General features: G+C 44.9%; 1 protein-coding gene across 4 annotated transcripts in view; it reads left to right on the top strand.

Moving 5' to 3' along the window:
- Positions 1–11,354: 11,354 nt before the first annotated feature.
- The window catches only part of INTS6 (integrator complex subunit 6), a 38,885-nt gene continuing 35,527 nt past the window's right edge, over positions 11,355–14,712 (top strand). For 2 of the 4 annotated variants that reach the window (XM_064715201.1, XM_064715176.1), the window contains exons 1-3: positions 11,495–11,895; positions 12,140–12,217; positions 12,928–13,077. In XM_064715201.1, the coding sequence (XP_064571271.1) occupies positions 11,785–11,895; positions 12,140–12,217; positions 12,928–13,077 (339 nt within the window). In that variant the 5' untranslated portion in view covers positions 11,495–11,784. The other 2 variants (XM_064715185.1, XM_064715192.1) reach the window with 2 other exon arrangements.

Here is a 14,712-nt window from a genome sequence, read left to right as displayed (position 1 = left end):
ATAAGAATTGGCCATGTCTCCCAAAGTGTTCAAGTGAGGAGACACTGGAGAAGAGGACAAGTAGTAATTAAGAACATGTAAAAGATCCTTTCAACTACACTGAATGAGTGTTGGAAACAGATTTATCCATCTAAAGAAAACCAGAAGTAGATATGCATGTAGGCACATACTTAAATTAAAAAAGCAAACACACAAAAATCCTCAAACTGCCCCCCACAAAAAAAAAAAACCAAACAAACAAAAATCACCAACAAAACAAGCAAACAAACAAAAAAAATCCAACCAACCAACCAACCAACAAAAAAAAAAAAAAAAAAAAAACCAAAAAAAAACCAAAAAACCAAAACTTCACCAAACTGAAAAAGAAACTTTAATCAAAGCTAGAGAGACCAAGACCAAAACTGTAGCAGGAAATTCAGGTACTTGCACCAGATCTCTAGCTCACAGACCAGACATTGTTCTTTGGATTCTGAGGCCAAACTGTGTGTCCCAGCTTGCTTTGCAGAACTACATTTTCTTCTTCACCCAAAAGTGATGATGTAAAGTCGCTTTTGAGGAAATGACTCCTGCTCCATGCTGTTCTCCAAGCCAGATCCATGTACCATCTGAGAGGCTGCCAGGAGCTTCATGCCAAAATTGCCAAGTAATCTGCCTATACATTAATTCCAAGAGCTTTGCATGGAATACAAGAGCATTGGCTTCTGAACCTTACCAGTGTAGTTCCAGCTGATGAACCTTTCTCCAGGGTTTTGGTACCTTCCAATCTGGCAGTTTGGACACCTCAACTCTCCCACTGCAGAAGCAGGTACCAGTGAGGCATCTAGCAAACCTCCTGGCACTTCAGGAGCTGTATGGTGAGAGTCCCAGGCAGCTGCCAGGACCTTGACTGCTAGAGGAGCACTTGTATGCAGGCAGCCTAATTTCTCTCCCTCACAGTGGCACACATTGAAGCACAAGCCATCCTCTCAAGCACTTACTTCACTGTGCAGATTTATGTTCTAGGGACTTCTGCCTTGCAGAATATCTCCACAGGGATGTCTGACTGGACCTGTATCAATCATCATTCAATTCCTTGACTCCCTCCTCTGGGAGATGAGTGCCAGATGTTAGGGACTCTCATACCTCCTCTTTGATACAATCCTGCCTGACAATTTTCCTCTCACAAGTGCCGATAACTGAACAGAAAAAAAACCAATCTGGAAGAGAAACTAGGACAACTTTCCTATGCAGGGATGGGCTAGAATCTCGTCTGAATGGGGAAGAGGAAAGAAGGAATGGTTGTGCAGCTGCAGCATGATTTCATACTGTGAACACATCACTCCAGTGCCTTCAAATCCCATTGTAAGACTACATTTGCCATATGTGTAAAAGTGACAGTCAAAAAGGCTTTGCTACTATTGACCTTTTTAGATATCTGCCCTTTCCCCAACTTAAAGGTGTGCAGTGTGAGTTATGACTTGTATTTATGGGAGTACTTTTTCTCTGAAATTATATATTGATTAATTTCAGGAGGTTTCATTCACATCCCTTGATTTTGGCCAAGGAAAAATGTGGAGTTATGCGCATCTGTGCATTGCATGTACACATACATGAACAAAGACTCAGAAGAAAATGAGAGGAAAATACCACTTCTGACTAGGCATAACAATTCTGAAAAGAAAATTTATACACATTTTATGGTTTTGTTTTATAATAAGAGATGACATGCTGCTCAAGTGCTGACTTGTAGCAGAATAGATTAAAAATTCTTGGACCATCAGTAGCAAGAAATCACAGGGCTGTACTTACAGAGGTCATTAACTGTCCAGACATCTGTTGGGTAACAAATTCTGCCAAACATAGATCATGAAGTGGTTCTTGAATTATGCAGAGGATAATTTCACAATCCAGAAAACAGAGAACTCAAGCAGAGAAAGAGCTGTGTAAGACTTTCTTATTGCCAGCTGGGAAAGAATTCACTACAGTGTCAGAATTACAGGAAAGTTTGATGCTAGTGGCAGTGCTCTGCTGCATTGCTAGCAGTGCAAGAAGGAACAGATTTAGATGACGGTCATAATTACAGTTATATACTCCACAAAGTAATTGACATTATGGTAAAATTGGCTGTATTAATTAGAGGCACACTGCAACAAAAGCAAAAACTCCAAATGTCTCAGTGAAAACTATTGTAAAGCATATCAACACAAATGTAATAGATTTCTGTACAATAAAAGGGAATTAGGAAACAATGAACAGATGCAGAAAAGGAGAAATTTGTGCTAAGGTAGAAACAGTCTGGAGCATTCTAAACAATTTATAAATTAAAGCATAATATACTCTAATTCCCCTTGAGAAATGAATACTGTCCCATTTTTCATAAATTAACTGCAGTAGCCAGTTGGTAAAGGATCACAAATGAGTCCAATTATGCCACACTGGACTATAATTGGGTTAAAGGGCTGTCATTTACCTCTGAAATGAGAGCTCAAATGATATCTGTCAACCTTTGGAATCAGGAGTTATTCTGGCATCAGGAGTTACTTATTAGCTGCTGCAAAAGTCCAGGACGCAGCACAACCAGTCATTGGGAAAAAAAAAAGAGTGAAAACACTCATCAGGGTAAATTAGTAGTTTTGGCTTTTTTTCCCTTGGCCAGCTGAGGAGAGCCATATCTAAGTAGATAAGCCATAACTAAGCAGAAATGTCCAGAAGTACATATTGTAACTTTTTCTGAAAGAGAAGATAAAAAGAACCAGAAATGGAAGACACAAAGAAAAATAAGAATTGATCAAGGAAAATAAAACTTAAAAAAAACTAACCTGCAAACCCTGAATGGTAATGGAATGGACATAATAGTTAAAAGCCTGTTTTTTGTCACCTTTGTATTGTTAGGTTTCATTCTTGGAGACCCCAGTTATATAAATCACTGCTAGCTTTATTCAAAAGTAACACAAACCAGAAAACAGAAGTGCATATATCAGTGTCAAGTTTCTAAGAAAATAGTCTAACAAAAACCAGAAATACCTTAAAAGAGAAAAGATCAGGAGAAACTCGGAGAAAATGTTACACTTATCACACAGCTGGTGTACACACACACTCTGCCAAACCTGGAGAAGCATACACTTACTGTCAATATGAATTATGGGATGGGCTTTCTTGGACTTTTTATTTTGGTCCCATGTTTGGAAAATAACCATAAATGGTATGTTGCCTTAAAAAGAGCTTACCAACAGGAAAATATTAGAACCAATCCCGAAACATTCAAGGCTTTCCGATTGCAACATCATGAAATTGAAAGCCATCTCCAACAACAAAAAAACTCATCACTGACAAAAATAGCACTACTTGGTGAAGACTGTTATGAAAAAAGGTTACACTTGTTATTCAGGGTTTGCTGTCAGCTGGTCACAAGTAAATTTTAAACTTTTCTTAATAAGAAATGCTTTTGTAGTCTCTAACTCAGTAAGAATTATCCTTTTGCAATTTTCAAAGCTATGTTTTAAGTGTCCTTCCTTCTCATTTGAAATATTTATAAAACAAGACACGATTTTTCTGCAAATTGGTGCAGGACAGACTTGCCCACTGTGGTACCCACTAAGGTTTTCTATGACAAATAGATCTTATATCAGGGCTTAAATGGGCACATAAAAGTAGAAACGGGAAAAAAATCCCCTCACTTCATTTTAATTGCATCTTTTGAATTACATGCTCAGCAACAGTCCCAAACACCTTGACATAGGTCCTTGAAGGCATGAAATACTGATGACAGATTTCCTCTCTGGATGAGAGGCTTTATCTGGTTAATTGTATTCCAGGAGACCTATGTCTGTGCTTTATAAATGGCTTTTGTAGAGATTTCCGATTAGCTACTAGTTGAGATTTGATTAAGTTTTCATTAACTGCTAAGTGGAAAAAGATCAACTGGTCCATATTCCATTCAGCATCAGTCATCAGCCAGCTGCTTTGCAGGGAGCAACTGAGCCCATCTTTATTTTAGAGTGTATTTTGATTTTGGGCAAAAGATGGCAATGCATAATGATCACATTCAGAGTAAAAGTTGGACTAAAAACCTCTACAGTGAGGCAATATTTTAAAGAAAGAACTCCCAGCTCTCAAATACCACATGCAGGTGTGATATCTCAGTGGAAAACAGCTTATGGATGAATGAATATTTCTGTCTGTTTACCAAGACTATACACATTACATATGCCATTAGAAAACCCCAAACCAAACAAACCACAGAAAACAAAACCCCAGCTCATTGCTTTGCCTCCCTGGGAAGTGCTTGTAGGCAATGTTTTAGCTGTAAGTGCTTTATAATCCAACCTGACTGTAGCTGAAATTGGTGTCCCTTAGCTGCTTGATTAGTTAGATAAATTCTGCACGCTTGTGTCTGGGATCCATGGTAATGGAGTTACGTTGCTATGCTATGAAATGTGCAGGAAGGTCCAGCACTTCAGGAAGGATATGATTTCCAGGGCTAATGAAACTTGGTAGTGAAGGCAAGAAGGAATGCTTGGAGGAATGAACAAAAGCAATCGTGGAAACAGTGACAGGGATCACTCAGGTCAGTGGGTACAGGCAAGGCGTCCATACCCCAGGAAGGTTTTCCTGTGAGGGCTGTAACAACCACCCCAATGATCATTTAAAAGTGGTGCTGTGGAGGAAAAGGATCATAGTCCTGTTCCTGTCATCCTGAGGAAAGCCTGCATGGCAACATTTTTACAGGTATTTGTGAGGAGGATTCATTAACCCCAAAACCAGAGCAGATTGCTACAAATTATCTTTGTCAAGCTTTCACTAGACCTAGCTATTATCTCTGGCCACTCTGGCAAGAGATTTTTTTTGCCCTGGCATAACAACCAAAAGTGTCCTTAAACCAGTTGGTCCAGTGAATGCAGAGAACCCCTCCTGTGTTTATGACCTGGGGGACTGGTGGGAAGCTGAGAAGTCTGTACTGATATTTTCCTAGGCATCCTACTGGTATCAGTCATCAAACAGGCTGCTGCCACCCGCATCTCAAGGATGGAAAAGGAAGGGAAGGGAAGGGAAGGGAAGGGAAGGGAAGGGAAGGGAAGGGAAGGGAAGGGAAGGGAAGGGAAGGGAAGGGAAGGGAAGGGAAGGGAAGGGAAGGGAAGGGAAGGAAGGGAAGGGAAGGGAAGGGAAGGGAAGGGAAGGGAAGGGAAGGGAAGGGAAGGGAAGGGAAGGGAAGGGAAGGGAAGGGAAGGGAAGGGAAGGGAAGGGAAGGGAAGGGAAGGGAAGGGGAAACCTTATTGTACACTAGAAGGTGTTTGTGCTAGAGGGTGTTTTCTGTTCCCTTTGGATCTTGATGCATCACCTTAGATACTCGGGACACAGAATAAATTTAAAGGCTCAGAGCTGAGACAGGGTTTTGTTCTTGACCAGAACCCTAACTTAAATGAAAGGAGGAACAATGTAACATATCAGGAAGGATAGATAAGAACTGAAAATCTATTTGAATTCTCATGTGTGCTACCTTATTGCAACTGTAATTTTAAAAAGTTTAAGTAGCTTTTTCCGTATTATATTTAATATTCCTCCATGGTACCAAATAGGAGAGGCCTTGCTCTGTTAAACACTTAAATTCATATGAAGTCAGTATATAGTCTAGAAAACCTTTCAATCTATGACAAGTAATAGTAAAGAAAAAAGCATGTATCAAAGAGTTTATTTAATGACAAAAGCGTCCTTGTCTTCTATTCAGGTGCCTTGCAACCTCTCCATCATTAGCTGACTGAATTCTGCTGTCACAGTAAGCTGGCCTCAAAGAGATCAGGTTTTTTCTCTGAAAATAATCATACTGTGCACTTCCATCATAACTTTATTTGGAAGTACCTAAATACTTCAGAAATACTCATGAAGGTAACTCTCCCAGTACCTACACTTAGCACAGGTAGAAAACAAGCTCTATCAAACTCCTGTTGTACCCATTTCCTTGCATTTCCATGTTAACTGTTCTTCCCCTGGATGGTACACTGTCCTTCACTGTGGTTCCCACTCCCAAGCCAGGAAGCAGCAAGGGATTTGGATGACTGGAGGGGTGGTGGGGAATACAAAAATCCCTAGGAAGCTTCAAAGGCTATCCTCTGGGTTTCCCAATGGATGGACAATGAAAAAGAGGCTGTCTTTGAAGATGGGCCAAGAGAAGCTAGAATGCCACTTCTTTTAGAGGTCATTGCTCTGCAGGGAGATGTAGTTTCACTGTGTTCTGGTGTTAGGGAACCCAAAGTACAGGCTCCTAAAAGGTGCTAGTTTCAAAGGAAGGCAGCTGCCTCTGCAAATATTGGAAAAATAGGCATCCTGATTCACGTCTTAAAATGTACATTAAAAAAGTTTTCTATTTACCTAGGCTACCTGAATTATAACATTAAATCAGTTTATCTTTGGTAAGGATTTCAGGAAGAGGAAAAAAAATTGGGTCAAACTCCCCTGCATTGAAACCACTAAAAAACCCCAACAGGATAAAACAAACTCCCCCAACAATATATGCTGCTATGTATACAAAACAAGTAAGCAATAAAATTTTATTTGTAGCATAAAGCAAGTGAGTTGAATGCACAGAACATGGCCAAAGAAAGACTTAAAAAAAAGAGGACACAAGTATTAAAAGATAAATTGAAACTCAGAATGCTGTATAAAGAGGTTTTAATGATATGGAGTAGAATTAAATTAGGAAATGGAAAATGTAACTGCTAAATATGGGGGGAAACATTTAATAATGACAATCTAAAAAGTTACAGAACTGTATTCTAAAGGAAGCTCCAAAAAATTTCCCTGTACCATTAGGACCTGGGCTGATTAGGATCTGGAAATTTTCCTTGTGAAAATAATTCCATATTGCTAAGAATGACAATTAAAAAAAAAGTTAAACTATCAGTTTTAGTTCTCAGACCTCTTTGAAGGTGATTAACACAGCACCTTCCATTCAAGCCTGAAGTTTAGGACAAAATAAGGCCAACACCATGTGATAATTCAAAAAAAATCTCAAAAACATCAACTTGGAGAAGAAGCTACTTAAGGAAAAACAGTAACAGGAAATGATAGAAAAATGCTCTTCAGCTTTTTTCATATGATGGAGGTTTTTAGGTATATTTTTATACTTATATTTGATTTTTGGTTAATTGACTTGGGATTCAAATGTAAAGTAAATCTGCACCTTCAATACTACCTTATTTGTCCCCAAATGGACAAGACCTATTCTCTGAAGATGAGACAACAAATATTCTTAGACATACATATATATTCATGCTTCCTCATGGATGTACAAGAAATACAAACCTGTTTGGAAGCAGGTGGAATCTTTTGCATCATGAGGACAGCAAGAGTATTCCTCCAGGCAGAAGCTTGCTGAAGTCATTCATCTTGACTCAGGAGCAAAGGTAGAACTGGCTCATTTTGGACTTGTGCATGGGGTGTCACTTTGCCCAACATATTAAAAAAGTTAAAGAAAGATGCTTCTGTTTTCAGTGGCAGCCTCACTGTCTCTCTCTGCTCAGCTGTGTCAGCTCTGGCAGTAATGAGCATCAGCAGTAATATCACTGGGGTTTGTTCCTTTGCAGCCATTCTCCCACACAGATTTATAAATGTGACTCTGATGGCAGTATCAGCCATTATGACTCTCACATCAAGAGACTGATGCACACTTAAGGCTTGGGTTGATTACCGGTTTTTGAAAGAATTCTCTCAGTATTAATCAAATTGGCCTGCTCCCAGCAGCAAAGTAGCAATGCCTGCCCCAGAGAACACACACCCAGCCGTGACTCTGCCCTATAGCAGATTTAATATGGATCTAATGTAAGATGCATAGGAATGGGAAGGACTGAATGCTCCAAATGGCCTCAAAGATTACAGCATTAAGCATATAGAAAAGTACAGTAAATTAGTTTCTTTGTATAAATACTGTCCGGTTTTCGGCTGTTTGAAGGGCCTGGAAAGGCCCGGAGTGGCCTTGGGGCAGCCTGCGTATCAAAGGACGAGAAGAGGCTTCAGTTCTTCTTTCGGTCTTTATGTTTATTAATTGTTTATCTAAAAGATTTTCTTTCGGCCCGACAGAGGTCTGCTCAGCAGCCAGCCATGAGCACACTCCGTAGCCCTCCGGACAGTCACCTATCTTTATACCCATGGTTACGTGTACAATATTTATCATTTTTCCCCAATCCTTTTTATTTTTATTGTCCGGTGCACTTTCAGTAATGACCAATCCGAAAGTGCCACCATCACCAAAGAAGATGGAGGAGAAGAAGAAGAAGAAGAAGGACAGGACACGCCCCAATTCCTCCATCTTACTTCTCTAAACCCCCCTGTACATAAATCCTAAACCCTGTGTCTCACCCTCTAATTAACTAATCCCTTCACCATTCACCCCGGTGAAGTCCTCCTGTCCTCATACAGGTGTCGTCTCCCGTGTAGGATCAAAGTCCAGCCACCAGACACTTCTGGCAACATTCCAGGACTCCCGAGCCCCCCAAGGGTGGTCTCGGTGACTCGGCACCTCAGTCCTGAGGTGCTGAGATCCCACAAAATACCAGTGTGTAATGTTTTTTTCTGTGTGATTCTTCCACCAGTGACAATTACCAGGGCTGAGGGAACATGAGGTAGAGTGCAGGCAGCTGCTTTGGTCTCACTTTCCTCCTGTACTGGCAAGACAATTACAGCATGCCTACAGCTTGCAATTTTCAAAGTTGACTCAGAATCCATGCTGGTTTATAACTGACTCTTCCACCATGAATGGACATGGCTTTTTCGCTGATCTCTCTTCATTTACTGGCAACAAAATATAAAAATTCCAAATGGCCTTCCAGGATATATGCAACGTCTTCATGGCTCCAGCTGCCTCTCACCATGACATTTTCTTGGTATGACAAGGACTCTAAAACGCCTCTTTTCCAGCACAATGGAGAAGGAACCACTTCAGAAGTTTCCCATTTTTCAGACGTTCCCCAAGAAGATGCACGATGTTTTACACATAAAAGTGATGATGATTTTATTCGGATGGTCAGTGAAATATCAGGAACATACAAACACAGAGAATATGGCATGTCTGAACAATGTGCCTATCTCAGAAATTTAAAAGGAAGCCAATTAAAGGCCATCATGATACACTCAGTCAACATTACTCCCAAATGAAATTACTAATCCCAAGGTGTGATTTGCTTAAGCAGCACTGCAGCCTACAACTTGAATCCCACTACCTTAGGGAGACTGGCTGCTCTTCCAGCAGCCAGTCTCTTATCTTAGGAGCTGCAGAAGGCACCTTTAACATTCTTTGGGGACCTGAGAGGACAGAAGGTGTCCCAAAATACCTCTGTGGAGAGAAAATGACTGTGAACCAAGCCTCTCTGATAGTTCAAATGTTTTACTGCGTAACAGGGATTGGCATGCAGCTGGACTCCAGGGTGACCCAGCAATGTGGCCTCTGTGGGACCTGATGGTTATCTCCCTCTGACAGGAGGGATTCATATTAAACAGCAGAACCTGTACCAGAACAGCCTTGCTGCAGGTCATGAGACCCAGCACCACTGCCAGAGCTCTAATAGTGAACTGCTGGAAAGATACAAGCAGCTCGAGGGTCACTGGGTACACATGAGCTTGGCCACTCTCACCAACAGCAGCACGATCCACAGCAAGAAATAATCATAGTAAATGAAGTTACTGCCAGAGTTGCTGTATTTTGATCAGCACCAATTCCAAAGATTCCTTCCCAGCTCTTCCAGAGTCCTTAAGATTGAAAATATTTTAATAGCCTTGAATGGTAAATGGGGCTGAAAGGAAGTGTCCTTGATTTCACCCCAAATCCTAAGAAAGGAAGGCACAGGTCACAGGTGCAGCACCAACAGGAAAGCCAAAATAAGCTGCTTGAAGGCATAAGAATGCATACCAATTTGCAATGGAAATGTGATTCTATCCCTCTCTCTTCCTAGAAATGCTAATCTTCCATTAGTCTTTAAAAAAAAAAGATAATAAAAAAGCCAAATCAAGCTCTTGCCTAACAAGACACAAATCATGCTGGCAAGACCAAGATGAATCAAGCCACAGCATTGCCAATTTTATCTTGGGAGAGGGAAGGAGCACAGTGGTTTTAAACCTTCTAGATCAGTAGCTATGGGAGCACATCAGCTGGATCAGGGAGAAAAAAAAAAATCAGTCAGATAGGAAACAGAGCATTCTCCTGAACAGATTATGCTAAGAAATGGCTCTGGAGTTACTGCTCCAAGGCTGTGAGCAGAAACAGCAGACTCAATTGCTGGGAAAACAAAAACAAAACCCAAAACTCAAACCCTAACAAATTGCCAGAAAACTGAGAACAGAGATCTTCGTCATTAATTGGTTAGGAACAGCCCATAATGATAAGATTTATAAGAAGTAAATTTGGAATGCCTTTGCATGGATGACAGAAACCTTAGTATTAATCACTGCTCGTAAGGAAGGGAAAAGGTCACAGCTAAGGCTAGCCAGTTTTTTTTTCCCCCTAAGGATCGAGTGAAAGGCCAGACCATGTCTCTGGGAATTCATCATCAGAACGGTACCGGACCGTCTTCTCCATCCTGAACCCAGTGGGCAAGACAAGCGACCCCTGAGCTGCCTGCCAGGAGCCGGAGTTCCCTGGAGGAGCGATATCCCCGCTCCCTCGTCACCGGGGCTCCGCTGGCATCTGGCTGCTGCCCAGGTCACCGGAGCCCCTGAGCACAGCCCTGGTGCCGGCCAGGGGACGGGACCCGCCGCGGGGGCAGCTGCGGATCTGCCCGCAGCCTCAAGGAGAGCGGCGGCGCCCGGGGACGGGGCGGGAGTAGCGCCCGCCCTCTTCCCTCCCTCTTTCCTTCCTTCCCACCCCCGTGACTCACCCGCCGCTCCCGGCGGCGACAAGCCGCCAGCGCCGGAGTTACCGCCCCGGCCCGGCGCTCCCCAGGGGCCGCCCCCCGCCCTCCCCGAGCGGGCGGGTCGGGCAGGGCGCTGCCTCTGAGGGACGCGTCACCCCGCAGCCCTCGAAATAGCTCAGCGGGAGGGGCGGCGGCGACAGATCTCTCTCCCCGTCCGTCCCTCCCGTCCCGCCCTGCCCCTCCACACCCCCGGCGCCCGGAGCGCACCCCCAGGGCGCGTCCCTGCGAGCACCGGCGCTCCCCGCCCTGCCCCGTGTCCCCCGGCCGGCCCCCCTTCCCGGCCCGGGCTGCGCCTGCGCACCCCCACTGCCCGCGCCCGCTGCGGCCGCTCCACCTCTCTGATTTGAATATGCTAAGGAGCAGTTACCGGGGCCCTATGGTGGAGCCGGGAGGCAGTCACGTGGGACGGGGACGTGTCCTTGAGGGGCGGGGCCGACCTACCCAGGCTGCCTTAAAAACGGGACGCGAGCGAGGAAGCGCCTCAGTCAGAGCGAGAAAGTGCCGGGGTAGCGGGGCTGCGGCTGCTCCGCCTGAAACTTCTGAGTAACATCAACAGGGGGAGGGGAGGGCGGGCGGCGGTGGAGGAGGAAGGTGGTGGTGGGGGAAGGTTAGCCAGCAGCGCAGCCCTATCCGCCTCTCCCTCATAAACCAGCCTGTGTTGGGCTGAGCAGGCCCCTCACACAAAGGAGGGCAGGGCAGGCAGGGCTGCCCCCCCTTCCCCCCCGCCTCGGCAGAGGGGCAGCGGGGAGGCGCCCTTCCCCGTGCACAGCACTCACAGCCACTTACTCCTCTCCCGTCCCCCGTCTTCTTCTCTCTCTCCCCCTTCCCCTCACCTCCCCCCACGGTTCTCCCCTCAGCCCCCCGCCCGCTGTCCATGTAGCCGTCCGGCCGCCGGCCCCTCCGCACTATGCCCATCTTACTCTTCCTGATAGACACGTCCGCCTCCATGAACCAGCGCACCCATCTGGGCACCACCTATCTGGACATAGCCAAAGGCGCTGTAGAGACTTTCATGAAGGTACCGGGCTCTGCCTTGCGAGAGGAGGCGAGAGAAAGCGAGCGAGAGTGGCTGCGCGGGAAGGGGAGGGGGCGGCAGGGAGCGGGGGGCTGCCTGGGCCGGGGGCGCGGGGCGAGGGCGGGCGGGAGCGAGCGAGAGAGTGCGTGTGTGTGCGGGGAGGGAGGGGAGGGCCGGGCCGAGCCGGGGGGCTCCGGCGGCGGCGCCGCCTCTCGGCTCACCCTCTGCTTTGTCCCCCGCGCCGCAGCTCCGAGCCCGGGACCCGGCCAGCAGGGGAGACAGGTACATGCTGGTCACTTTCGAGGAGCCTCCCTACGCTATCAAGGTAACCCCCGCTCACCCCCCCCTCCTCCCCGGCCTCCTTCCGGCCCGTCCGCCCCCCGCCCGCCTCGCCCCGGCTGCCGGCGGTCCGGGGAGCGCGGCACACACGGGCTCCGGCGGCGGCGCTGACATCAACATGGCCGACGCTTTTCCCCTGTGCGGTGTGTGCGAGCAGCAATGAACTGTGGGGGATATTTATTCAACTTGGGAGAAGTGACAGCAACTCCAAGGAGAGTTCGGGGCGAGCTGGGGGAAGGACCGAGTTGAGCCCGGAGAGCCCCGGACTCGGAAGGGGACGGCACTTCCCTGACCCCGCCGCGGCGGGGGGGGGACGCGCCGCGCGGGGGAAGGGGGCGGTGGGTCCACATGACACAGGACGGTGAACCTGTTGGAGGTCGCTGCAAGCGCAGTTGGCTCCCATCTGGGCAGGGCTCTGGGAGGGTGATGTAAATAACTAAGGCTTGGGCACCCGCGTCCTCAAAGAAATTTGTCCTGTGGAACAAAGCGAAAATGCTCGTTTTGTAAATTGGGAGTTCTAAGGATTAAGAGAAGTTCATAATTTCAGGCTTTTTGGAGCAACAACAAATACTAACTTCTGAGGTGTTTTATTATCATTTGTAGTGAGCTGCATGCAGCAAGGGAGGCTCTTTGTAGCCTAACAGGAAAGCAAAACTCATATCTGCAGAATAAATCTTTTCACGTTTCCCTTTGCAGGCTGGCTGGAAGGAAAACCATGCAACGTTTATGAATGAACTGAAAAACCTTCAAGCTGAAGGACTTACGACTCTTGGCCAGTCCCTAAGGACAGCTTTTGATTTATTAAACTTAAATAGATTAGTAACTGGCATAGACAACTATGGGCAGGTAGGTTGACTGTTTCTAGGTAGAAAAATCTTAAAACACATACTTCCTGAAAACAGCAATTAGCTAGTTGTCCAAAGTGGCATCTTCATGGAATATTCAACATGGGGGCTTCTTCATAAAGTAAGCAGAGCTTGGCTAGCTTGAAGAAATACAGCCAGTGAGTTTGATACCCAACTTTTTTGTTCTTTAATTTCAGTCATTGCTCAGTTTTTAAGTTGTGATACAGCCTCCAAATTGACCTTTTCAGTTCAAATTTTTCCTTTTTTTGAGTCTGTGTTTGGTACCATAGCTGGTGAGCCTGATAGGGTTATGAAAACTCAGCTTTCTCCAAACAGTGCTGAACAGTTTAGGAGATGAGCCATTTTTCTAACAACACTGCATGTCCAGAAGTACTGGAAGGAGCGCTTTTTCAAAATGCTTTCTTTCCAGTGAGTTTACCACAACATTTCTCTGCATATGTGTATTTTTATGAACCTGCCTGTTGTATCAGAGTCTTGAGAAGCTGTGCTTTTTTAATTTCTCTATTTCAACTATCCCTTTAAAACAGGAGTTTCTTGGTGTGGGCCAGCATTCTCATGCTCATTAGTGTGAGCTGCTAAAATACAGACATTGTAGGTTAAATGTGTGCCTTAGGACTCAGCTTCTTTCTGCTGCTGGATCAAAGCCTGGATTTGTTTCACATGAAGGATGCTACTAGTACTTTTCATGTGGGGCATACCAACTTGAATCTCCCCTTATTGTTTGTTATTCTCATGTAATTCTGTGTCCTCTGTCTGAGGATTAGTACTTATTACTGCTCTCCGTATTTAACATGGGAATGTGATTGTGAACACAAGTCCCCCTTCTTCCCCCACTATTTCCCAGTCTAAGCAGAGTTTGTGATAACATGCCACTGTGTTTATGAAGGAAATTTGTCATGCTGCATGTTGTGGCTTTACTGTGAGATGATCAAGTCAGCCTGAACATTTTAAAAATGCCTGTTTTCTGATGAAACTGTAAAAAAGGGCTAGTTCCACACATGAGGTTTTTTCCTATGGTCATCTGGTGTCCTCATACATCTGTATGTAATTTTCCCATTTTCTGGTGTTTTTGTTTAGTTACAGGAGCTATATTCTTGAACACTTAACCCCTGTAGGCCCATACACAAAATATTGCTCTTTCCCATTGCTAGTGATAATTATTCTAATTAAACCCATGTCAAATAACTTGCTCTAAGTGAGCCAGCTGTGCTCAACTACTCAAGTGAGCAGTTGAGTTACCATTATTTTTTTGACTCACTAGTAGTGTTCATTACTGCAAGAGCTGCTCTTTTGGCTGTTGGAGTGACTTTTTCTTTGTCTGATCTGTTTGGGTTGTCTGTCTCTCTGGGCTTGAGCCCCCTGTCACTTAAGCACATTTTTGCTCCATTCCACGTGTGGAGCTGGCTGTCGAAGAGGTATTCACAATGTGCAGTCAGGTGACTAAACAGAAATTCTAACTCTTTTTAGCATCTGCAAAAATAGATGACTCTATTGCAAGTGGCTGGTCATCTGCTGCTGAAGTCAAAGGTTCCCATTTTGGCTATTCTAACCAAAATAGCAATTTTTAAAAAAATAAATTCTGCAACATTTAACTGATCCTTCAGCATTTTCAGGA

This window comes from Zonotrichia leucophrys, chromosome 1 (genome assembly GCF_028769735.1).
Source record: "Zonotrichia leucophrys gambelii isolate GWCS_2022_RI chromosome 1, RI_Zleu_2.0, whole genome shotgun sequence".
Lineage (NCBI taxonomy): Eukaryota > Metazoa > Chordata > Aves > Passeriformes > Passerellidae > Zonotrichia > Zonotrichia leucophrys.
This window is presented reverse-complemented; position numbering and strand designations above follow the sequence as displayed.